Below are 25,090 nucleotides of genomic sequence, written 5' to 3'. Positions count from 1 at the left end.
AGCTGAACCCATAAGTGAACAAATCTAAATACAAAACCACATATTTCTCTTAAAAACTACATTAAGCCCAATTCAACACAAACCCTAGGTTCCGTAATCGACATGAAAAACTCCACAATAGTAGCCAAAAAACACATAGTACTGAACAATTAACAACAAACCCATTAATCAACGAACCAACAATTCAAATTCAAATGCCAAAAACAAGAAATAGAAGAAGTAGAACAAAGAACTAGTGAATTACCCAATAACGGATGGTGGGTTCTAAGCGTTGGTGGTGTTGGGAATGAGAGGAATCGGCTGCCCCTTCTTCTTTCCCTGGTTTAACTTAGCCTCATCCTCGCAGATCTTCTACATCGCGAGCATCTTCTCCATGACGAGCTCGTACTCGCACTTCTCGTAGGAGTGGCGCTCGTTCTCGCACTTCCATGGGAGGTAGAACTCTGCCTGCCTGCACTTGTTCAGAGGGATCAGCAAGTGGGCGCACTGGTCTCTGTACGGAATTGGCACCCGATTCTCCACCATCTCCGCCTGCGTCGCTATCATCTTCTTCGACGTTTCCTCGGCTGCCATTGCTCTGAAAAATTGAGCACCTTTTGGTTTCATTCATGATTCTGATGGTGCCATTGTGTTGGTCGTGACAGCGCTGTGAGAGTCTTAGTGTTGGAGCTCGACGATGTTGATGGGGTGATTGATGGTGGTCGTGACGGCGGAGTTGGTGCTGTTGTGTTGGTCCCGATGACGGTGAGCACTTTGAGTGAGAGTCTGAGAGTTGGAGTGGAGGAAGAGGGAGATAGAGAGGGAGAGGGAGAGGGAGTCGAGGGAGAGTTGAGAGTCTGAGAGACTGAGAGTGATTCTGGAACTCGGGAGGTGGAATTGGCTAGGGTTGAAACTAACGGTTGAGATTGGATGGAGAGATGATATCTTAAATCTCGTCCGTCCATTGTAATCACAAACGAGTCGATCCGGGTACCCGTGGTTCCTATACTTTTGGAACCGGCCCGAATCGAAAACTTCAAAAGCCTGGCCCGGCCCGCCCAGTTCTGTTTTTACAAAATTAAGAACCAGCTCATACCCGCCCCGAACCTTGATTACCCGCCCCGACCCGCGGTTCATGTACCCGTTTGCCCACCCCTAATCTTGATCAAGATAGTGTGAAGCTTTTGTAGGTGAAACTTTTATGTTGAAGCTTTGTAGGTGAAGTTTTAGTGGGTGAAGTTTTTATGGTGAGTGAAGCTTTTGTTGGTGAAGCTTTTGTGGGTGAAGCTTTTGTGGTGGGTGAAGCTTTTGTGAGTGAAGCTTTTGTTGGTGAAGCTTTTGTGAGTGAAGCTTTTGTTGGTGAAGCTTTTATGGGTGAAGTTTTTGTAGGTGAAGCTTTTGTGGTGGGTGAAGCTTTGTGGGTGAAGCTTTTGTGGTGGGGGAAGCTTTTGTGGTTGAAGCTTTTGTAGGTGAAGCTATTGTGGGTGAAGCTTTTGTAGGTGAAGTTTTTGTGGTGGGTGAAGCTTTTATGGATGAAGCTTTTGTACGTAAAGCTATTATGGGTGAAGCTTTTGTAAGTGAAACTTTGGAGTTGAAGCTTTGTAGGTGAAACTTTGGAGTTGAAGCTTTTGTTGGGTACCATGAATTGATTTTGCTTCACACTATCTTGATCAAGATAGTGTGAAGCTTTTGAGAATTTGTAGTTGTCCTCTATTGATGAAACTTTTGTTGGCACCATAAATTAGTTTTGCTTCACACTGTCTTGATCAAGAGTGTGTGAAGCTTTTGAGAATTGTGGTTGCCCTCCATTGATGAAGCTCTTGTTGGCACCATAAATTGGTTTTGCTTCACACTGTCTTAATCAAGAGTGTGTGAAGCTTTTGAGAATTGTGGTTGAACTCCTTTGATGAAGCTTTTGTTGGCACCATAAATTGGTTTTACTTCACACTGTCTTGATCAAGAGTGTGTGAAGCTTTTGAGAATTGTGGTTGCCCTCCATTGATAAAGCTCTTGTTGGCACTATAAATTAGTTTTGCTTCACACTGTCTTGATCAAGAGTGTGTGAAGCTTTTGAGAGTTGTGGTTGAACTCCTTTAATGAAGCTTTTGTTGGCACCATAAATTGGTTTTGCTTCACACTGTCTTGATCAAGAGTGCGTGAAGTTTTTGAGAATTGTGGTTGTCTTCCATTGATGAAGCTCTTGTTGGCGCCATAAATTGGTTTTGCTTTACACTGTCTTGATCAAGAGTGTGCGAAGCTTTTGAGAATTGTGGTTGCCCTCCATTGATGAAGCTCTTGTTGGCACCATAAATTGGTTTTGCTTCACACTGTCTTGATCAAGAGTGTGTGAAGCTTTTGAGAATTGTGGTTGAACTCCTTTGATGAAGCTCTTGTTGGCATTATAAATTGGTTTTGCTTCACACTGCCTTGATCAAGAGTGTGTGAAGCTTTTGAGAATTATGGTTGACCTCCATTGATGAATCTCTTGTTGGCACTATAAATTGGTTTTGCTTCACACTGTCTTAATCAAGAGTGTGAAGCTTTCTACGAGTTGTAGTGTTTGCATTGTTATAGAGGGGAAATGTTTGAAGCAGATGCAAGAAGGCTGAATAACTTGATCTTCGTATGCCATGCACTGAAGTTGTTGTTGGCTTGCAATAAGACTTTGTTGGTGACTATAACTTTTGTTGGGCATAAGTGCTCCTCTAGTTGAGTTGTTAAGCTTGAAGGTTTTTGATAATTTGTGAATGTTAGGAGTTCACATGTACAAGTTGTACCACTTGTCTTTTGATAGGTGGAATGAATGGTAAGTTGCTTTCATCACTTGGTTGGTGGTACGAAGGTGAGTTCCTTCATCACCTTTCATCACATTTCATCACCTGGTTGGTGGCACGAGGATGAGTTCCTTCTTCACCTGGTTGGTGGCATGAATAACAAGTTGCCAAATGATATTAGAGTACGGGTTGTACATTTCATCACCTAGTTTCGTGGAGCGTCTCGAAGAGCTTATCGTACTGCTCTTGGAGGACCTTATTCTTCATTGCTATCTTGTTGTTCTGAGCTTCTAGCTCATCGACTTTAGCTTGAAGAGCAACCCTCTTTCATTCATTCTTTCGTTGCTCCACACTAGGTGCAAGAGGAGTGTCATTCTATGTGTTGTGGCTTCCTTCGCTCTCCATGTTAGAGAGGGATGCCAGGTTAAAAGAGAGTGTACGAATGGTGGAAACCAGCTTGGCAAAGATAAAGAGAGTGGGAATAAGTGTCGTTCCCACAGATGGCGCCAAATGTTGATACACAAAATTAGTGAAGACTTTGGTACAACAGAAAGTGTTAAGTTTGTGACCTTCGCTAGATTGCTCCGGTCACTAGTGTGGATAAGTAAGTAAATGGATAGGGACAGGGAAGCAAACACAAGATGTACGTGGTTCACCCAGATTGGCTACGTCCATGGAGTAGAGGAGTTCTTATTAATTGTGAAGGGTTTACATAAGTACATAGGTTCAAGCTCTCATTTAGTGAGTACTAGTAAATGATTTAGTACAAATGACATTAGGAAATATTGTGAGAGAATGATCTCTATTTATAGAAGAGAGTTTCTAGTTTCATTCTTACATTGACACGTGTCATGTTGCGATTGGCTTCTGATGTCAACACATGTCGCTCTGTGATTGGCCTCCTGGTTTGAGGGAAACTCTTCTGGGTCATTGACGGTATAACGTTGACCGGTGCTCAGTAGTTTCGAGATTGGTCAAGTATGGTACAAACAGTGCTCCCTTAAGTTCCCGAGTGAGGGAAGCTCCTCGGTTGGGTGATGCGAAATATATTAAGCACACAAATTAAACCCTCTTTTTGTCAAATTGTAGTAAAGATGTAAGTAGGGATCGTTCTAGACCGGGGATTAGGAGGGATTGCTAAACACTTGGAAACTGACTTAAACACTCAAAAACAAAGTTAAAAACACTAAACTAGACTCAAAGAATGCAAAACTAAAAGTCAAAACACTTAAACAAACCTAAAACTCAAAACAGCAACTAGAAGGCTCAAAACTACCTAAAAACCACTTTCTGGGCAGTTTTGAGCACTTACACTAATCTGGACGAAATTGGTTGAAAACTTGAATCAAAACACCTAGAAACACAAATCAAAACACTTTCTAACTAATCTAAGACTTCAAAATAAAGGGGGAATAGTTTTGGACAGAAATTGAAAACAAAACAGAAACTTTAATTAACACAGATTGTAAAAACGATTTTGGTGAAAAGGATGGATAAAAGGCTAGTTAGGAGGTTCTTCTCCACACATGTCACACTTGCAAACAAAACGATTTTCAGTTGTTCTTCCGATAAACTATGAATACTCAACGCCCCAAGTTAACAGTGAATTGCACTAATTAACCCTCAGTTTTTCCACAAGTTATTAAGTTGGATGATTGCATACGACAACCCAAAACATTCCCTACAAGTTCCCTACATGAATTGCATAATAGAGATACAAGCAAGAATCATTACGTTCTATGAAAAACATAAGCATTGACGAAGTATTTGTTACTATGAATTGCATGAAACTTATGCTAAGAATTCATTCAACGCGATCGTTTTCAAGCGATCTTCTCTACTTGTGATTATAAGATTGTAACTATTAGGTGAAACTCCCTCATAATCTAGCATCATATTCATGCATGAAAACTAAGCGTGCACTCTCAATCAACATACACAAATAAGTTATCAATCAAATAGATGAACGAATTGAATCCATAACTCATGAAATAACAACTGAATGTAATCGAATCAAATTGCAAGCATGTACATGGTTTCGAATCACCCCCCAACTAAGGGGGTTTAGTTCCTCATACTCACAACACAAAGTTTATTGAATTGAAACATCGAAGACATAAGAAAGATTACACCTAAAATGCCAAAGAAGTCCACTTTGAAATCTGCACAGAAAGCTCCTCTTTCTTCTTCTCCTTGCTGCGGCAGAGATGGTTTTGGGGGTTTTTGGATGTGATTTTTGATGTAGGAAGGGAATTAGGATGGTATGGGGGTGCGGCAAGGTGTGTGGGTGGTGTATGGAGGTGTAGGATGGTGTATAGAGGTGGAGAATGGTGGCTGGAATGGATGAAGGCTGCGGCAAAGTGGGGAATAGGGTTTTGACGAATTTCTGAATATGGAGAGGGAGAGATGTATGCGGCTAGGGTGTAAGGGTGGTATATATAGGCACTTAGAAACCCTAATGAAATCAGATTTTTAACAATGGGCTAGGGTTAGGTGCGGCTTGGGTTTAGGAGAAATGGACTAGGGTTTAACATGGCAGATTTTAGATGATTAGGCCCTAGGGTTCGGCATGGGTTGAAGGTCCACAAGGAAATCTCGGTTTAGGTCATCTAAAAGCCCAACGCCAAGAATAGAAACTCTCGAAAATGGAAACCTCCAAGAATAGAAACTTCCAACTTTTAGAAACTTTGGTTGCCAATTCCGATTTAGGAAAGATCGACCCAAAATGGAAACTTTTAGGCTTAGCTTTCCTACTTCAAGTAGGAAACCTCAAATCATCAACTCTTCAATTCCATCCCAACCTTGCGTTCCAAGCATGTCCTTTTCAATTCAAGCTCACTTTTTGCTCCAAAAGCTCCAAATTGCATCATTTCATGTAATACGTCCGCTAAACCTGAAAACACAAGAAAGTAGCTTAAAAGACTACTTTAACGAAGAAAACATAACAAAGATGCATAAGAACTAGCTAACTAAGGCGCATAAATATGCTCCTATCATTGGGGACTTGCAAGATCCAAGCTATTGATACCATACTTAGGGCCTCCGTATTTAAATCTCGTACAAATACTCGGGGGACTTAAACGTAATTATGTAATAAAGGAAGGGGCAAATATGTAATAAGTGATGAGCCCTTATTCTATAAAATGACTCCTCACCCTCACAATTAGGGGAGGCCATTTCCCTAAACCTCCTCACATCCCCTCTTATATTACAAAGGTTTTCTCCCTCTCATCTCAGAAATACAATAACAGTGTGGACGTAGCCCAAACCTTGGGGTGAATCATGATACATCTTGTGTTATTTACATTTCTTGCAGATTCACGGTTGGATTTACGTTGTTCCAAGACCTCCGGTTTTGTGCATCAACATATGATTTGGACAATGTTGTTCACTTTCGTATGATAAGGTTTACTATATTTCTTCACTAGCGTAACCCAGTGTTGTACAGCTTCACCTTCGGGTGATGGACATGTATTGCCTTCGGGTAGATAACGAAGTTGATGATATTTATGCCATACCCCTAGCTTCACTACTGAAAACAGTGTCGGTGTGTGATGTTATATATTTCTTTTCTGGCATAACCCGAAGTCGTACAGCTTCACCTTCGAGTGATGGGGCCTACCATATTTGTTCACTGGCGTAACCCAGTATCGTACAGCTTCACCTTCGGGTGATGGATAGGTACTGCCTTCAAGCGACTATGATACCCCTAGTTGAGTACCTCGTTGATGAGATTTACGAATTTGCCTTTGGGCATTATTACCATTTCTGAGCACTGGTTTTACATACATGTTTTACGAATGTTTTACATGGCATGCTAGGGTTTTTCATAAAACCTATATGTAGTATTATATATGTGTTTTCAAAACAGGGGGTTATTATGTTCAGAAATAAAATGTTTTCCTATTATTAGTATTATTATTATAAACTTTGGTCCACTCACCTTTTTAGTTTTTGTGCCCTCTCAGGAGTTAGAATCGAGGCATACGATCCCAGCGTCAAGACTTTACAGCATAATTATCCTCGAGTCTTAGTATAGGTATCATTTGCTTGTTCGTATCTTTTCTTAGTAATTCTTTCATATTATTCTTAGTAGTTGTATGCTCTGAACATGTTCTTGCAAAGGCATATTTTGTTCCAATTGCCCATCTTCTATTTGTGTGCATGTTTAAAATGGCTTCGTCACCCTCGGGTGTCGGCCAGCACGTGCCTACCCTGGTATGTGGGGATATTGGGGTTGGGGCGTGTCATCTACTTCGTTGATGTAGCCAAACTTAGGGTAGACCATGTACATCTTATGTTTCATTCCCTATCTCTATCTCTTTAGATATTATCCTCACTAGGTGATCGGAGCAACCTAGCGACTGTCACAAACTTGACACTTTACGTTGTCCCAAAGTCTCGCTGGTTTTGTGCATCAACATTGGAAAGCTTTACTTTTGCTCATAAGGAGAAAAATGGTGAGCGGAAACACTTCTCATGAAAAAATGTTGCTATTTCTAAATTAAAAGGTATATTATTTTTCTTTATTTTAGTCATTAGTCCAACACCACACCAAACGCTACACTAAATTAGTCCAGCTTAGTCTAGTCTAAGCTAGTCTAGCTTAGTCTCTGAATCTAGTTTAGTCCGAGATAGTCCAAGGCAACAAACGGACCCAAAAATGATGCGGGAGGCGGACCTTGAAGAAAACAATTTGAAGACCACTAGTATGCATTAGAATAATAAGGCTGTGTATTTTAATGACATAGGAACTTGTTAAGTCATTTTTAGAGAGTTTCTTAGGAAGTTGTAGTATATTTATGTTCCTTTATCTTGAGTTCCTTTAAATATTGATGTATCAAAAGCCTTTGGGGCTAGACTTGAATGAATTAAAATAATCATTTGCTTAGTGCAATCGAAGTGTGTTGTTTCTCCTTCTAAAATCAAGTGTGAGACTTGGTCGTGTCAAGTGAATCCACGATTAGCAACGTGAGTGATTTCCGTTGTCCCTGGTTGAGTGATTCCCAGGTATCCATCCCTCATTCTTTCTATTTCTCGGTCCTTTGTTTTTTGTCCTGCATCAAAAATGGTCCGCCAAATTTGAAAAAAGTCCAAGCTTTTGTGTTAATGCATGCATGCAGCAACCAAACGCCACAGGAAATGGCGTATTTTTATACCTTTATTGTATTTTTTTTATGAGTTCTAACATCAACAAGCTTCACTTTTCATGGATAATCTTCATTTTCAAGGCATGGTTTCGTTCACCCTTGCTTCACACAGTAACAAATTGTATGTGGTCAGTATATTGTCTTTTGCAAGCGGCTACAAGTACATATATATATTGTGGAACATGTCGGATAATCCTAGGCCTTTCTTTAGCGAACTTCTATTTCTGTACATGTCACATCATTTACAGAACTAGCTCCTTCAGTACTCGTTGATGGATCTACTCTAGTACGATTCCTCCCCAGCAAAAATGCAGGCTGTGTTGGGGAAGGAACTGCTGCCTCGTTACCTAGCATGAAAACAACCGCCGACATGGTTGGCCGGTCAGCAGCAAACTCTTGCACACACAAGAGGGCAATTTGGATGCATCTCACAACTTCGTTGACATGGTACGATTCGCCCATGGATGGATCAACGATTTCCAAGGCATTGCCTTCTCTCCACAAGTCCCAAACCTAAAAGAGTTGAAAAAATCAAGCATGAATAAAGTTGGGGATAAACTTGTGGGAAAATCATTGTTTACAAATAGGCTATAGTTAGCTTACATATCCAACCAAATTTGAGTGGGGATATTTTTTGTGGTGATAACCGGAATTCCTTCTGCCAGTTATGATTTCTAGCAGTAATACGCCAAAACTGTACACATCAGATTTTACTGAAAAAATTCCTTCCATTGCATACTCTGGTGACATATAACCACTGCAACAGTATAAGGAGATCATGGTGAGACTTGTACTGTGAAGTTGGAACTATTAATTAATCTACTATTTTGGTAAGCTCTAGCCAATGTGTATCTTCAATTTTGATGAAATTTAATTAACTTACTATGTTCCGACCACACGATATGTATTTGCTTCACATTGGTCCCCAAGAAATATTCTTGCCATACCAAAATCTGCTATTTTGGGGCTCATAGACGCATCCAATAGAATATTACTGGCCTTTAGATCTCTATGGATAATCCTTAATCTCGAATCTTGATGAAGATATAAAATCCCTCTAGCAATCCCACAGATAATCTCAAAGCGTTTTGTCCAATCTAAAAGATTTCTTTTTGTTTCATCTGGATACAGTAGGAAGTTGAGACCAAATAACTTCTTCTTAACTTTAGTTTCAAAACGAAATTAAAGGAAAAAAGGAAGAAGACGTACCAAAAATAAAAGAGTCCAAACTTTTGTTTGGTACGTATTCATAGATTAGCATCTTCTCTTCATCTTCAATGCAGCAACCTATAATCTTGACAAGGTTCCTGTGTTGGAGTTTTGCAATTATCATAACTTCATTCTTAAACTCTTCAATTCCTTGACCAGAATTCTTCGATAGTCGTTTCACCGCTACTTCCTTTCCATTATGAAGTACACCCTGAAATTATAATCCAAACACTTACGTTACAATTCATTTTTAAAGTCATCAAACATGAATTGTCATGTTTTTTGTAAGCTTCAAGGTTAACCTGAAGTTATGCATGATTCGGAAAATTATAGGAGGCTAAGTACCTTATAGACTGTGCCAAAACCTCCTTTCCCAAGCTTGTTCGCTACAGAGAAATTGTCCGTGGCGGCTGCGACGGTTGTTAGATCAAAGAATTGTAATTCTGAGTTTATTTTACTTTGATCATCGAGATCTGTTCTATCTTCCATGAAAAACATATATTTTCTCTGCCTCCATGCTGTCATGAAAAACATAATTAACAAGCAATGCAATGTTATAGCCTTTTGGTCATAAACAATCCGTATTGCGCGACACTGCAAGAAAACTTACAAATAACTGTTGGCATTGGTTGTACAGAATAGAGTGAGTAAAAGGCCTCATAGTATACCCAGCCCGTAGCCATTAATAAGTCTTTTACCCATCTCAATTCTTACAACTAATATTAGCGACTATATACAGTCGTTTATTGTAGTGTTGATGTAATAGAGACCAACACAAGAGGGATACCAATTAAGATAAGAGAAACAAAATTTATTTACCTTTGCTCTTCCTCCTTACCAACCAACACAAAAGGAATACTAGGCCAAGGAACACAAGAGCGGATAATAATGAAATTGCCAGCCTTGCTTTCTTGCTAATTACAGAACCATTTGCAAATTGAGCTACAAGGATATAAAATAAAAATAAAAAAACCAACGAATTCAACAGTTGTGAACTGTAAACAGTAGCAAATCACTATAGAAAATCAAGAAAAACTATGGGGTTTTCTTATGTGCGAGATAATTGTGGGATGTAATTAGCCAGACGGATCAGGGCAAAGTACAGCTAGCCAATCAACTCGCAACTACTATCCAACAAGATTTGTCTCATATTAGAGAAATTACGGTAGAAAGTGTAGAATACAAAATATTTTGAGAATGAAAATTAAAGTGACTACCTAAAGTAACTGCATCAACTCGTACATACAAGTCCTGCCCAACATTTGAATAAGTTCTTGTGTCTATCAAGTCCCCGTACCACGTCACGCAACCCTTCCCTCCTCCCCTTTCATCTGCACTCGCGTATGCCATGCAAGAACAATTCTTCATGCACTCTTGCTCACACCCTTGCAGACTCAGACTCATATTCACACGTGCCCCAGATGAGTCGGGTACCTTCACGCGTGCCACCTTAACAAACCCTTCCCCTTTTTGGCATGTAGACGCTCCCGATTTTCTCAGGCATCCACCCAATCCATCTTTCAGATACCAATCCTGGGGGGACTTGGGTTCAAATCCGGGCAGACAAAGGCAAGAAAAGTTATAATTTCTGTATGGGTCACAGATGCCATTTGGACCACACTGTCCATAGTAGTCACACCACTCACCAGGGCTACAGCTTACTTCGATCCATTTGTTTTCATGATCTCGCCATACGAACCGTTTAAGAATTCCTGATTCATCTAGCACCGCTCTTACGAATACTGAGCTATCTGTGACATGAAGCATTGTATATATCTCATCTTTATCGTTCACAAAGCTTCGGAAACTATTAGGTACGTATCCGGGGACCCCACTCAATCTCTGCCCGGTCCAAGTTCCGACTCGAAACCATTCGGTTCGACGACCCTTGTAAAAAAAGAACTGCGGAAACTCAGCTGGGTCAATCTCATACGAAAAATTCCCCGATCCGGGATCATCTTGGGACTTCCAAGATGTTAGGAGCCACTTCAGCCCTGACCGCCGGTTCAGCCCAATCTTCATCGATGGAAGCACTGTATCTGTGGCGTAATCAAAGCCTTGCCACAGCACCCTTGCGTTACTACCATTGTTCTCAAGCAATACAAGATTTCCTGTATCCCAAAGTTTGGCTATTACGGAATTGTTTGGCGAAGAGACCGTGACATTAGCAGACCAAAGAGGGGTATTTTGGTCCTTCCAATAAATAACAAGGCCTCCATGATTTCCATGAATAGCTAAGAGCCCAGCTCCAGCAGTAGGAATTACGGGGTTGTCTCTGTTTGCAGTCCAGACGATGGTTTGGATTGGAATTTTGTTGTACCAAACTCCAAGATAGCGATTATGAGAATTGCCTGGGCTAAAAAAGCCTAGTGCAAAGATTTTAGTGGTAGATAGAAGAACGTCGCCATCTCTTAGGGGTTGGTTTGGTGTAATGGCATCTAGGGCAATCGAAAGGGAAGAGGGAAGAATCACAAGGAAGATAAGCAATATAATTATGACAAAAAAGAATTTAGTAGAATTCATGGTTAGTTTCTCATTGAGGAGTTTACGTGCTAAAAAGGTTGCTTCTTTTAATGGCAAGCAGAAACAAAAAGCCAGAAAGGTTGGATTTTTTTTATCTTGGAGATTGAGTAATGCTATAACAGCGCATGAGCGAGCTCCAGTCGTTGATGCTACTGTCAACTCACCCACAACTTCCAGTCGCACATATCGATAAGACACGAATTCCGTCAAACTGATCCTATCTAGAAAGCTCCACTTTATTCATTCTGATCACACCCCAGTTATATCCAGTCGATTGATAAAGACAATTCTTATTAACGTTTCTGTGCACGCGAAAGCATGGTAGAGCTAAATTGGCTCCGAATGGAGCCAAGTACGAATTTAGCGAACCAAAAAACTCTCACGTGGAAAAATTGTAAAATAGAATACAATATATAATGAATAGTTATACTTTTTATTATTGTGATAAAGTCCAACATATAATGTGCTCCTAGGTGGTAAGATGCTAGGTGTGATTAGTAGTGGACACTATAATAAAAGTAATCTGTGATAAAATTAAATAAAGATAAACCAATTTGAAAAGTCCTAGGATTTTTTATTTGGCATGCAAAGAATCAGAGGTCAACATCTTTTCTCCTGTATGAATCCCAGCAGTCCAAACCTAGACAAAAAATCTTATCTGCTTCCCATGCTATGCAAGTTTGATTACCACAAACCTCTCATTCTTCAACACTAATTGATGTCAATGTCTGTTATCGATCAAGTTTCCACCGTACAATTGACAGAATTAATTAGCTAACTAGGCTAGTATAATTTCTCTTCAATTACCTAGCAAATTCGCAATCGTAACCAATAATTCTGACTCCCTATACGTCAAAGCACTCAAAATATCTTAAAAAGATTTTAACTTTAGTGAGGTTCTATGCTACTACATGTCACATCTTTAAAGAATTTTCTTCTTCAGTACTGGGTGATGGAGACTTTGCATGTGGTCCAATATCCTAATGGATAGAATGTTGGATTTTCACCCATGCGCCTTAGGTTCGAAACTACCCCCTCTCCTAAGTTGTTGTAATAGTTTTGAACCCTCCCTTATTATAACTCCTCTTCAATAAAAAATGCTCGTTGTTTTGGTGAAGGAGCTACTTCTGCATCACCTAGCATGAAAAAAACCGCCGATATGCATTGTTGGCCGGTCAGTGGCATACTCTTGTACACATAAGCTGGGCAATTTGGATGCATCTCAGAGCTTGGTTGACATGGTACGATTCACCCTAGTTGATAAATGTTACTTCAAAGTGTTAAATCCCCTAATTATCTTCATCACCACTCATCATGCTCATTACTTAGTTGACTATTATTCTTAGTATGGTTAATTTCCGGAGACCATTCGTGAATACTCTGTACCAAGACGGGGGAAACAGAGTAACTGGGGTAGTCTTTTTTGGTTATTAACCGATATCCTGGGAAGCAATATTCTACCCTAAATTACAACCAAGAGCATTTTTCGCTTGAGCTTGGTAAGACATGACATTACAAAAGACAGTTGTAAGAAATTTTCTTTGAATATGATATACAACCCTAAGTCATTAGCGCACTTCAGTCATGGTTATCGGTAACTATTTAGTGAACAAATTTCTCCTTGCGATGCTGCTGAGTTTGGATTTCTGGATTGTAATATAAATGCCGGTTTCTGGGGAGAGGGAAGAGTTGTTTCATTACTCAACATGAAAAAAACTTCCGACATGGTTGGCCTATCCGATGCACTTTCTTGCATGCAAAGTAGCCCGATCTGAATGCATCTTGAAACCTCGTGTGCAGGATATGACTGATACGAAGATGGATCAACTATGCCTAATGCTTGACCATCCACATATCCCAAATTTGATGCAATTAGGATCATTTTAGCACACACATTCCGAAATAAAAATTGGTAAATCATTGCATACATATTTTAGAAGTTTAATGAATTACCTACTTGTCCAATTAAATTTAGGGACGGACACTCAATATCACAATTATTGTTCATTTTGCCGCTAACGATCTCTAGCAGTATGACACCAAAGCTAAAAACATCCGATTTTGTTAAATATTGTCCTTTCATTGCATATTCTGGTGACATGTATCCACTGTAGTTACACAACATGATATAAAATATTGAGCATGTTAATTGTTTGCTAATCGTTGTATGTTTCTAGCTGTATATACTCTGTGAAATACTGAAACACTTACTATGTTCCGACCACTTTGTTTGTGTTTGCTTGGATTTAGTCTTCCTCAAACATTTTCCGCAGTAAAAAATCTGAGATCTTGGGGTTCATTGTTGAATCCAATAGAACATTACTAGCTTTTAGATCCCTCAATCATGATTCTTGATGAAAGTATAAGACCGAGCGATTCCAACAATAATCTCACTGCGCTTTTCCCAGTCCAACAATGACCTTCTACTTTCATCTGGCCCAATAACATAAATTCAAAGTATGAAGAGTAAATAAAGCGAAAGATAGCATTGACAAGCTCTGCTGTAATTAGTTCTTCGTTATAGACTTTAGTTCATTCGAGTTATAGAAATCATTTAAATATGAGTTGAATAAATCAAAGGATTAAAGAAGAATCAAGGGATAAACAAAAAAGGATGCGCATGAGGAGAAAATGATGAGCGGAAACACTTCCCATGAAAAAAAATGTTGCAATTTGTAAATTAAAAGGTATATTAATTTTTGTCATATAGTTAATAGTCCAACACCACATCAAACACTACACTAAATTAGTCCAGTTTAGTTTAGTTTAAGCTAGTCTAGCTTAGTTCCTGACAAGGTTCTAAAAAACACTAGGCACTAGTCCGGCGGCGAGCTGGGGCCTAGCAGCTAGGTGGAGCCTAGGCTGACTAGGCGGATTTAAGTAAATTTATTATATTTCGTATAAATAAGTGTCTATTTATACTTAAAATATATATAATTACATTATAAATTACAAAATAGAATGTCATATATATTATGAAGTATTGAAACATAATGAAAACATGGGGAATAAGCATATAATGTGTGTTCATTTAAGTATTCAACAATTCTCTTACAATTTATTAAAAAAAAATATTGCAAAATAAAAATTATCTATTTTCTGTCTAAGTGAGTCGCAATCTAGACGGGTCTGGACGAGTCAGGCGGTCTAGGCAAGTGCCTCAACAGGTCTAGCAAATGCAAACTTTCATCCACCGACTTTCTCATTGTTGCAATCTTTGATGATTTATTTAATCCTCTTAGCATGTTCTTGGATGAATCAAAACTGTTTTGGCTGCTTGTTATTGTTTTGTGTTGTATGCTTTCTTATTGTTAGGTCGGTTGTGATTCTAGATCATTCGTTTTTCTCGGCGCATCTCAATTGTGTTTTCAATTCGGACATTCCACAACTCACCCAATACAAACAAAAGTAAATCGACAACCCTCTTTTAATAACTTTGCCATTTATATTTCTTCGATTGATCTTTCTCAACCTAAACATACCTCCCAAATATAGAGTTTTGGGAAGACAAACTTGGATAGTTGTCTGCTGGCTGCATAAAACATCCCATTAATAATCTAGAAGACAAAATGCTAAGCGAAAGAAGGAGACAGAGATCAACCAAAAAAAGATAACAACGAAATAGAATAAAATCTCCTTTAGTGTCCGGTAGCTCTGAACAGTCATCATATTATAGACATGCTGGCGCAGGATAAGACCATTTTTGTATCCCAAAACCTTAAACTCGCAGGAAACAGCCTTGAAAAATACTAAAATCATCTGCTAACCCATGATTTTCACTGAGTGGTACCCGACAGTGAGCCACCTCTATTTAGCCTATTCCTTCGAAAACCGACCTTCCTGCACTCTAACCCCTGTACTAATTCAGAACCACTGTGACACCTCAGCCTTGCTTCAAGCCTTAAAATTAATAATCAAGTGTTACTGATACCACGTGCGCGTAAAATTATATGCTCCCCACGTTTTCACTGCAGCAAGTTGCACAGCTTTAGTAACCAGGTAGATTATTCATGTATGTGAAAAAATGGTTGTATCACACACTTATCAGTTTTGGTGGTGTTTGGTACCCAAGAATGTCGCAAGAAAAAAATGCGTACAAAAAGATGAAATTGGAATTTATGTTTGTCTAATTTTTTTTAAGTTGTGCTGAAATCCAAAGGTTTATTTGACTATCCATATATTTGATTTGAGCGCAGGTTCTGTTATGGTTTTGCATTTAGTGTGCATCCCATCTAGAAAAAAAGGAGAAATGTGAGATTTGTGAAATCGTTTTCGTTTGGCTAAACTTTGTTTTCATTTGTTGTGCTGTCTATAGGGACATTGGGTTTTTTTTGTAAATAGGTCACATTATCTCTTAAACGGAGGTGGATTGTCTGCCCTCCTATTTCCATAATCTCTCAATCCTCTTCTGTTTGTGTAGTCAAGGTTAAGTCACACCAATATGTTATATTTCTATTACTTTTTGTTTTATTATTTCTATAAAAAAATTAATATAAAATATTGATGTAACTTAACCGTGATCACACATCACAGGAGGGCATGAAAAGAGTATGAAAATGGCACGGCATGTAAGCCACCTCCCTCTCAAACAAGCCTTTATCCTGGTCCAGGCACATTAGAGCAGACGCATTCAATTAAATCATTAATCACCACGGCGAAAACAAGTCTACTAGAAAATAAAAGTCAACGAAACTTCAAATCATAATTAAGTCCAAAGAAAATATGACTACCTGGTCCACAGTGAGATGTCCGTCAGTAGGGGCGCACAAATTACCGCTCCTTCTTCAAGAAAACCTTCCTTGTAAGCATGGAGCAATACTCCAACAAAACATAATTTACGATTGTACTTAAATCTAGTAAGCTGATCTTGGCCCGGTTCAAGCTTGAGTTTATCCCTCATAAACTTCGCAAAACTTCTCCTTATCAGCCACATAAGGGTACATAGGTAAATGACAGCCTTAGGTGTAACTTGTTTTTTCGTTATCAATAAAATTACCCTTGTTCGGTCGAGGTTTTTCAAAAAAAAAAGGTAAATGACAGCCTTGAATTTCATTCAAGAAATTTGTCAGCGAAAAACTCTTCCGTGCTACAAAACCCATCAAATGAATTTCCATGACAGCCAGCTAATGTAGCATCAGAGTTTCCACACTCTGAATTAGATGATGAACCGCTTCTGACACCATGTTGTTGCCTAAAACTTTCAGCATCTCCAACCGCAACAGATTCTTCATTTAAAGCAACTCGGATACCATTCCATGGGGATAAAATGAGAACCCTCAAAGGTCTTATGGCTGGAGGACGCGGTTCATCTTTAAGATTAGAGGCAGCAGCTTCGGTTTCCTTGAGGCATAAATATGCATCGCAATCAGGAAAATCTGAAGGAAAATATGGCAACCCCACCAAGAAAATAAAAGGGACTTAGATGCAACGTTCGATAACCTTATATTAAATAATATACCTAATAAGTTTGAATGCTTACTTGAAATCCAGCGCTTCTCTCTCAAACCCATTGCATGGGCCCCCCTTAGAGACGAGAAATCCAAAATGCCTTGACCCAGCTTAAGGGGAGTATAATATGAAAGTCAATTGAACAGATGATAAAGTTTGTGATGCAATTTTAAGGCTAGTCAGAAAAAAACAGATTGTCACATTATACTGTTGATGAAATTTAGAACTTCGAAGATCACGTTAACAATTATTGCACACATAGTCAGTAGGGAACATTTATGCCACAATTTTCATGTTTCCCATAAAAAGGACAGAGAACTCTATAATATATCGTATGAGAAACAAAATATATTAACAGTTTATAAACAGTACAGACATGCAGCAATTAACTTAATCCACATAACGCTAAATAGGAGAATAAACCAGAAAAAAAAAAGGAGTTTACCAAACATACAAGCCTCTCCCGTTACTATTCTTCAAAAGCATAATCGGGCAAGACTGTGAGCCCTGTGACGTGGAGGAAGTATTTACTGCCCCTGAACTTGATGATGAAATTGGAATTTCATCGTAAAACCAATTGGCAATATGAGGAGTAGCCCAAGATCATATAAGCACATAGCAAACTTTATCCCTCACCAATGTGGGACAACTTTCAACACGCCTCCGCACGTGTGGTGGATTTTTAAGCCTACACGTGGACAACAACTGGGTGACGTGGAGCGCGTGTGGCCGTTGGGCTTTACAAGTGGACAACCTTGCTCTGATACCATGATGAAATTGGGATTTCACAATAAAATCAATTGGCAATATGAGGAGTAACCCAAGATCATATAAACACATAACAAACATTGTCCCTTACCAATGTAGGACAACTCTCAAGACTTGAATCATCGAGGCAGAAGAAATTCCTCTTCTGGTCATGTTTTTCCTTGCAAAGAACAGCCTCTTCCACTGGAGGGCTTACTCCACTGCTAACATCCCACAAATTGTTTGCTCTGATCTTGCCCATACCTGCAGGTTTATCTGAAAATTGTCTACGGATAATATGCTCTTTGTCTTCAGTTCCTAGTACATCACCTAGTATACTAGCAGTACCTAAAACTTGAGCATCTGCATTGTTTCCCTTCTTCGTCAATGTGCGAGGATCCTTGACATTAAGGGACAAAATTACATGAGAAGGAATTTCCTCCTCGTTTTGAAGATAAATTGTAGATTGGGAATCATCATCCACCTCAGCAGCTGAATGTCTCATCAACTTCCAAGAATTATCTCTAGTCTTATTCAGCCAGATAACAAAATTAGTCATCTTTAACCTCATTACTTTGTTAAATCAATGAAATCCTCTATGTAACTCACTTGGTAGAGGGGATTGATTTCCTTTGAAGGAGTTGAAATGCTTTTGATCCCACTAATTCTAATTTTGCAAGTTGACCTTCAAGTGAGAAACAATTAATCACGATGTCCCCGCCCTCCATCTAAGATAATAATTCATTATATAAGTAACAATAAATAATCTACTCTGAGAACATGTAGTATCATCTTAACAGCAATGCGTTCTCTATACTAACATCTACCAAGCCTAGACTAAATCATCACATACTTACTTCTGACGTGGAGTCGGATGAGATTAACCCTCTATACACTTAGATTGATGTTTGTGTGAACAAAACGAAAGAATAGGTACATCTTTTTGGCAAGCTAGTTTCAGAGTGTCATAAGCTTCAGAGAGAGCAGAAGCATGTATCTGATAACAGTGCACAGAAATTCAAAGAAAACCTGAAAAACTTAGAGACAGAGAGAAAGAGAATTGTAGAGAGAGAACAAAGGAAATAGATTTTCTGTATATTACTTCGAATGAATTGCTACAAAGTTCTCACACACTTATATAGCTCAAAGCTACCATATCTCCTAAGTTTTTTATGTTAACAGCTCTAACTAACTGCCTTTCTTAACCGTTTTCCACATAAGCACCATTTTTATCCTTTGGACCATACTACCCTTCTTATACTAGTCAATATCCCCCCACAATCTTAACTTGGGTTACCAAGTTTAAGATTGTAACAATGTTTTACAAACGACGGACCATGTAACCCCTTAGTTAAGATATCGGCAAATTGATCTTCAGTAGGGATGTAGGAGACTTCCAAATCACCTTGTTGCACCTTCTCTCGAATAAAGTGGTAATCCGTATCCAAGTGTTTGATTCTGGAATGAAACACTGGGTTCACACTCAATGCAATCGCAGACATGTTATCACAATGTATAACTGGTGGTGCTGGCAGAAACAACTCCAAATCCTTCAAGACTGCCCTTATCCAAGTTAGATCAGCTGCAGTTAAGCCAAGGCTTTGTATTCTACCTTAGTAGAGCTTCTAGAAACAAAACTTTGCTTCTTTGATTGCCACGAAATTGGATTATTACCAAGGAAGACCAGATAACCAGTCACAGACCTTCGAGTGTTTAAATCTGGAGCCCAATCCGAGTCTGAAAAGGCATTGAGACTTGGTTCTGTAGCTGCTGAATACACAATACCATACTGCAATGTACCTTTAAGCTATCTCAAAATTCATTTCACAGTTCCAAGATGAACATCTGTTGGTGATTTCATAAATTGACACACAGAGTTAACTGCAAAAGCAATATCTGGCCTAGTGAAGGTCATATATTGTAAAGAACCTACAATACTTATGTAAAGTGTAGGATCAGTCAATGACACTCCTTCTGTTATGAGTAATGAGTTGTATGGCTTACATGGTGTTGTGGCTGGCTTACAAGAGTTCATTCCAGCTTTGTGGATCAAGTCTGTTATGTACTTTGATTGGTTTACAAATATATCACCATTTGGTTGATATGAAATTTGTAGCCCCAAGAAATAACTGAGTTTTCCCAAATCTTTTAAGTCAAACACTTCTAATAATTCATGAATGACCTGTTGAACTTGTACAAAACTCGATCCTGTCAAAATTATATCATCCACATAGAGAAGGAGTATGATGATATCAGCCCCAATTTTCTTTACAAACAAACTTGTGTCAGATGATGAAGCATGGAACCCCATAGCACACAGATAACTGATAAATTTAAAATTCCAGGCCCTTGGTGCTTGTTTAAGCCCGTACAATGATTTGACAAGTTTACAAACATGAGTAGGACATGTAGGATTAAAACCTTGAGGTTGTTTCATATAAACCTCATCTTGTAACTCCCCATGCAAGAATGCATTTTTAATGTCTAACTATTTTAACTCCTATTGATTCATTGCAGCCATAGCAAGGATGATCCTTACTGTTGTGTGTCTTACAACAAGACTAAAAATATCTGAATAATAAATTCCATGCTCCTATGAAAACCCTTAAGCAACCAACCGAGCTTTTTATCTTGATACACTGCCATCAAAATTCTTCTTCACCTTGTAAACCAATTTACTACCAACAACAGATCTGTTATGAGGAAGTGGAACTAACTATATATCACCAACGAGAGCGAGCAGCAAGAATAAGGTTAAGGCTAAATAGCTAAAATGGTCCTTGAGATTTGCATAATCAATAGAAATGGTATTTGATATTGAAAATCAATAGAAACGGTTCATGAAATTGTTCATCGTCGATGATTTTGATCTTTCCGTTAAAAACTATGTGGGCAATTTTCAAAGTTTTGTAACTCAATCGTTTATTAACCAAAATCGACCTATAATATATCAAAATGAAGATAGGAAAGTGTATAACAAGATTATACCTATTTGATTAAGAAACGACTAAGTTACAAAGATTTGAAAATTGCCCAAACAGTTTTTAACGGAATGATCAAAATCATGGATGGTGGACAATCCCAAGACGATTTCTATTGATTTTCAATTTCATGGACCATTTCTATTGATTATGCAAATCTCATGGACTATTTTGACTATTTAACCTAAAGTTAATTAAGCAATTTAATTGATTACCGTTGGATCAATCTCAACGGCTGAAACAAAACACTTTATGCGTCTAAGAAAAACGAGGCATTGGACTGAAAACTCCAGTCAGAACTCGGACTGATTCATCAGCGCGCTCACTTTCACTCCCTCTCTCACTCTCTTGTTTTAAGTGATGGATCATATAAACTAGGGAAGTCAGATCTGCGTCGTTGTTTTCAGAGAAACACATCTTCTTCTCGGCCCTCGCCAATCTCCCAACTCCGAAACACACACACGAGGGAGGCCAAATGGGCATCAAAGACCACCTCTCTACCACTTTCGCCGATTCAATCCACGGCTGCGGCGGCTTCGTCGAGGTAAAAGACTTCATCTTTTTCACTGTTAGAGTTAATGGGTTTTACCCCTTTACCTGATCGAGTATGTAATCGCCACTGTAAACTTGCAGGCTAGTTCTTCTCTGATCAAGGCCAGGCAGCCCACCGATGTTAAATTGGATTATTCTCACATCACGGTAAAACAATTTTTGGACTTACTGCCTGAAATTTCACTGCATTTTCGTCACTAATCGAAACCCAGATACGGGATATCGAACAAGTAACAAATTGATTTTGGGATTTGTTGAGCTTCGGACAGTTGATGGGTTGTTGAAGGATAGCACTCAATGTGCTCCCAATGGTTACTTCTTCGTTCCCGTATATGACAAGGTATTATTTCTTATTCTTTTTCGGCGTCGGATTTCGCTGGATCTTTTGCATTTCACGTGCTCTCATGCTTCAGTGATGATGTTGTGTTGTGGGTTAAATTATCGGAGGAGATGGCGAAGAGCCATACACTTGGTGTTGCTTAGTTTCTGCATCCAAAATGGGTGTGATCTCTTTAGCGTCACTTCCATTATTGTTTGACACGTATTAAAGTTTATGACAGTAAAATTAAGAAAATTTAAATTTATAAACACACTAATACTTGAGGCACAGAGGGATCACACTCATTTTAAATACAGAAGATTTGATCACTGAAAGAAGACCTTATGGCTTAATATTATCGATTGTCATCATTTTTAATTCGATTCTTTTCTGTTAGCACAGAGGGATCACACTCATTTTAAAATTACCCCTTGTGAATTTGTTTTTATTATTTTCAGTTAGTTTTGATTCTTTTTGTTTAAGAGATTTTTTTAGTCCTATTAGTTTTGGTGAACATTGTGACCTCAAAGTTAGGTTCTCGCTTTCTAATAATAAAATAAGTGAATGGTTAACACACATCTCCATACACACCATTTTAATTTACGAGTGAATAAAATGAATTAAAAATATCAAATAATAAATGTGTGAAAAGTAATACATAATGTGTAAATAATACATCGCAAATAAATTTATTCTCATTTCTATTCAGCTTTCCTTTTTTTTTTCTTCCTGATATTATATTTGATTTTAATTGGATCAGATTGGATTACCCACTTTCTCCTCTGCTCCCACCTTTCGTGGGAAAACTAAAATCACTGGAATATCGCTGTTTCACGTTTTATTTTTTATACACTGTTTAAAAATAGAGTTAATTACGGTGACATAATGACGCCATGACCATGAGAATGAGTAGCCTATTGGAATGGAAATCAACGATCATCGTAAATCAGACGCCATCGCTCTCTCTCTTTGAAGAAATTTTTTATTGTAATTGAAACACGAGTAATACAATATGCGTATCTTTCATCGAGAAATTTTTAGTTGTGAATGAAATACAATATGTGTATCTTACATCGTGTTTTATGTAAATGATAGAAAATTTTATTTTTTAAGTTACTAATTTTTTAACATACATATCTCATCATTTATATAACAACACATGATGTGTCACTCCGTGTGACGATTACACTGAAAAAACTCTCATCTTTCAGTCGTGATAATGAAGTTTTACAATGCATTAATTAATTAATTAACTAAATAATATAAAAATTACATTCGACTAGGCCTCGACGAACCCAAACCCTTCGCCATCTGTCTCAGCACAAACTTCTGAATCTTCCCGGTCGATGTCTTGGGAAGCTCGTCCGTAAACACCACCGTTTTTGGCACCATGTATTTCGGCAGCTTCTTCCTGCAATACTCAATGATCTCCTTCTCCGTCGGCTTCGGCCTCACCTCACTCTTCAAGCTCACGAATGCACACGGCGTCTCCCCCCAAAACTCGTCCGGCCTCGCCACCACCGCCGCCTCGTTGACAGCCGGGTTCGTATACAGCACCGACTCCACCTCCACACTGCTCAGATTCTCGCCCCCGCTTATAATAACGTCCTTGGATCTGTCCTTAATTTCCAGATAGCCGTCGGGATGCATCACGCCCACGTCACCCGTGTAAAACCACCCGTCTTTCATGCACTTGGCTGTTCCCGATTGGTCTTTCAAATACCCTAGCATCACGCACCCGCCTCTCAAAACGACTTCGCCGAGCGACGTGCCGTCGCGTTTTACGCTGAGTCCCGAGTCCGGGTTTACCACGTCCATTCGGGTCAGCCCGACCGTCCTCACTCCCTGCCTCGACTTCAGCCTTGCTCTCTCAGTCGCCGGCAACAAATTCCACTTCCTCTTCCACGCGCACGACACCACCAGCCCCGCCGTTTCGGTCAGCCCATACCCGTGACTCACCACGAAACCCAGGGACTCGGTCCGGAACAGAACCGGAGCCGGCGGCGGAGCTCCGGCGGTCAGGATGTGAACCGGGTACTCGAGCTTTTCGGTTCCGGACGGGACGTTTGTGAGCATGTTCAGCACCACCGGCGCACCGCACATGTGGGTAACTCGGTATCGTTTGATCATGGAATAGATTATTTGGGCGTCGAACTTACGGACGCAGATGTTGGTCCCACCGACGGCTGCCATTCCGTACGGGTAGCTCCACCCGTTAGCGTGGAACATCGGTAGGGTCCACAGGTACACCGGCTGTTTGGGTACACCCCAGTCGATCAGGGAATCGACGGCGATGATGAAGACCCCTCTGTGGGAGTGAACGACTCCCTTGGGAGACGATGTGGTCCCCGACGTGTAATTCAGCGTCATCGGAACCCACTCGTTCGACGGCGAGACCCACTCGAACCCCTCGTCGCCCCTGTCCACGAGGTCCTCGTACGTGCAAAGGAAGTCATCGAGTGGTGCTGCGCGTGACGGTGCGCTGGAATCTCCGGCGATGAGGACGAGTCGAGGGGAGGGGGTGTTTGGTGGGAAGAGAGAGATGGCTTCGAGGATTAAGGATCGCAATTCGTAGTCGACGAAGACGAGTTTTGACTCGCTGTGGCGCAGGAGTACGGAGACGGTGCGGCTGTCCAGGCGGGTGTTGATGTTGTTGAGGATGGCGCCGGACATGGGCACGGCGAAGTGGAGCTCGTACATGGCTGGGATGTTTGGGGAGAGAACGGACACCACGTTGCCTGTCTTGATACCAAGGGATGATATAGAGGAAGCCACGCGGAGACATCGACGGTGGGTCTGTGTCCAAGTGTAGGTGGTGTCTCCGTATATAACGGACGGGCAGTCGCCGTAGACGGTGGCTGCTCTTTCCAGAAAGCCCAAGGGTGTTAGAGGGGATGAGTTTGCTGACGTGGGCTTCAGATCTTCCATTATTTTTTTCTGGATCTGGAGTTCACAGATGGTCTGAGCTAGCTGTGTTGTTCAGTTCCATAATGAAGTGTTTTATTTAAAATTGAATATAAATTGTGTTCGATAAAAATTGATTGTACAATATACAATAAATAAATGTAATTTGAAAATAAATAGATGTAATTTGAAGATTCTTGAAATCCTTTCGGATCCTCTGTCTATTTAATATATCTAGACCGATCTACATGAGGCCGACGACAAAAATATTAGCAAGAAAAAAGAGCTCATGTGACTTTGATTTCGTCCAAGACATTTCACAAATAATATAGCTCTTTTAATGGATTTTTTTTTGGGGTCAAAAGCTCCTTCGATGGATAGATACAAATGAAGATAATGCTTGTATTTTCCCATTTGTGAATAAACTCATATATTTATAAATGACGTATCTTTGACGGTACAAATTTTACAATTAGAATCATTTAATTTTTTTTAATTTTTATT

At 39.5% G+C, this 25,090-nt stretch overlaps 3 protein-coding genes and 2 pseudogenes across 4 annotated transcripts; 1 reads left to right on the top strand and 4 right to left on the bottom strand.

The window, feature by feature from the left end:
- Positions 1-249: 249 nt before the first annotated feature.
- On the bottom strand, positions 250-595 carry LOC126612536 (NADH dehydrogenase [ubiquinone] 1 beta subcomplex subunit 7-like; annotated as a pseudogene).
- Positions 596-7,915: 7,320 nt separating this feature from the next.
- On the bottom strand, positions 7,916-11,700 carry LOC126612535 (G-type lectin S-receptor-like serine/threonine-protein kinase At1g11410). The gene is made up of 7 exons (XM_050280974.1): positions 10,330-11,700; positions 9,932-10,054; positions 9,458-9,630; positions 9,113-9,323; positions 8,787-9,024; positions 8,507-8,660; positions 7,916-8,416 (listed from the first exon to the last, which is right to left on the bottom strand). Exons 1-7 carry the CDS (start codon positions 11,633-11,635, stop codon positions 8,111-8,113), a joined length of 2,511 nt encoding a protein of 836 aa, XP_050136931.1. The 5' UTR covers positions 11,636-11,700; the 3' UTR covers positions 7,916-8,110.
- A 4,661-nt stretch (positions 11,701-16,361) lies between these two features.
- LOC126611982 (ribonucleases P/MRP protein subunit POP1-like) lies at positions 16,362-20,141 on the bottom strand (annotated as a pseudogene).
- Positions 20,142-21,013: 872 nt separating this feature from the next.
- Positions 21,014-22,652, top strand: LOC126612534 (uncharacterized). Of its 2 annotated transcripts, XM_050280973.1 has the most exons (4): positions 21,014-21,355; positions 21,445-21,512; positions 21,619-21,703; positions 22,443-22,652. In XM_050280973.1, the coding sequence occupies exons 1-4, from the start codon at positions 21,287-21,289 to the stop codon at positions 22,566-22,568; spliced, it is 348 nt and encodes a 115-aa protein (XP_050136930.1). In that variant the 5' UTR covers positions 21,014-21,286; the 3' UTR covers positions 22,569-22,652. The 2 variants fall into 2 exon arrangements, with proteins under 2 accessions (XP_050136930.1, XP_050136929.1); XM_050280972.1 differs by lacking the exon at positions 22,443-22,652 and having other exon boundaries at positions 21,619-22,254.
- Positions 22,653-22,740: 88 nt separating this feature from the next.
- LOC126612533 (2-methylpropanoate--CoA ligase CCL4-like) lies at positions 22,741-24,877 on the bottom strand. Its single transcript, XM_050280971.1, has one exon. The coding sequence runs from the start codon at positions 24,608-24,610 to the stop codon at positions 22,952-22,954; it is 1,659 nt and encodes a 552-aa protein (XP_050136928.1). The 5' UTR covers positions 24,611-24,877; the 3' UTR covers positions 22,741-22,951.
- Between the last annotated feature and the right edge of the window lie 213 nt (positions 24,878-25,090).

The sequence above is a fragment of the Malus sylvestris genome, chromosome 17 (assembly GCF_916048215.2).
Source record: "Malus sylvestris chromosome 17, drMalSylv7.2, whole genome shotgun sequence".
NCBI lineage: Eukaryota > Viridiplantae > Streptophyta > Magnoliopsida > Rosales > Rosaceae > Malus > Malus sylvestris.
This window is presented reverse-complemented; position numbering and strand designations above follow the sequence as displayed.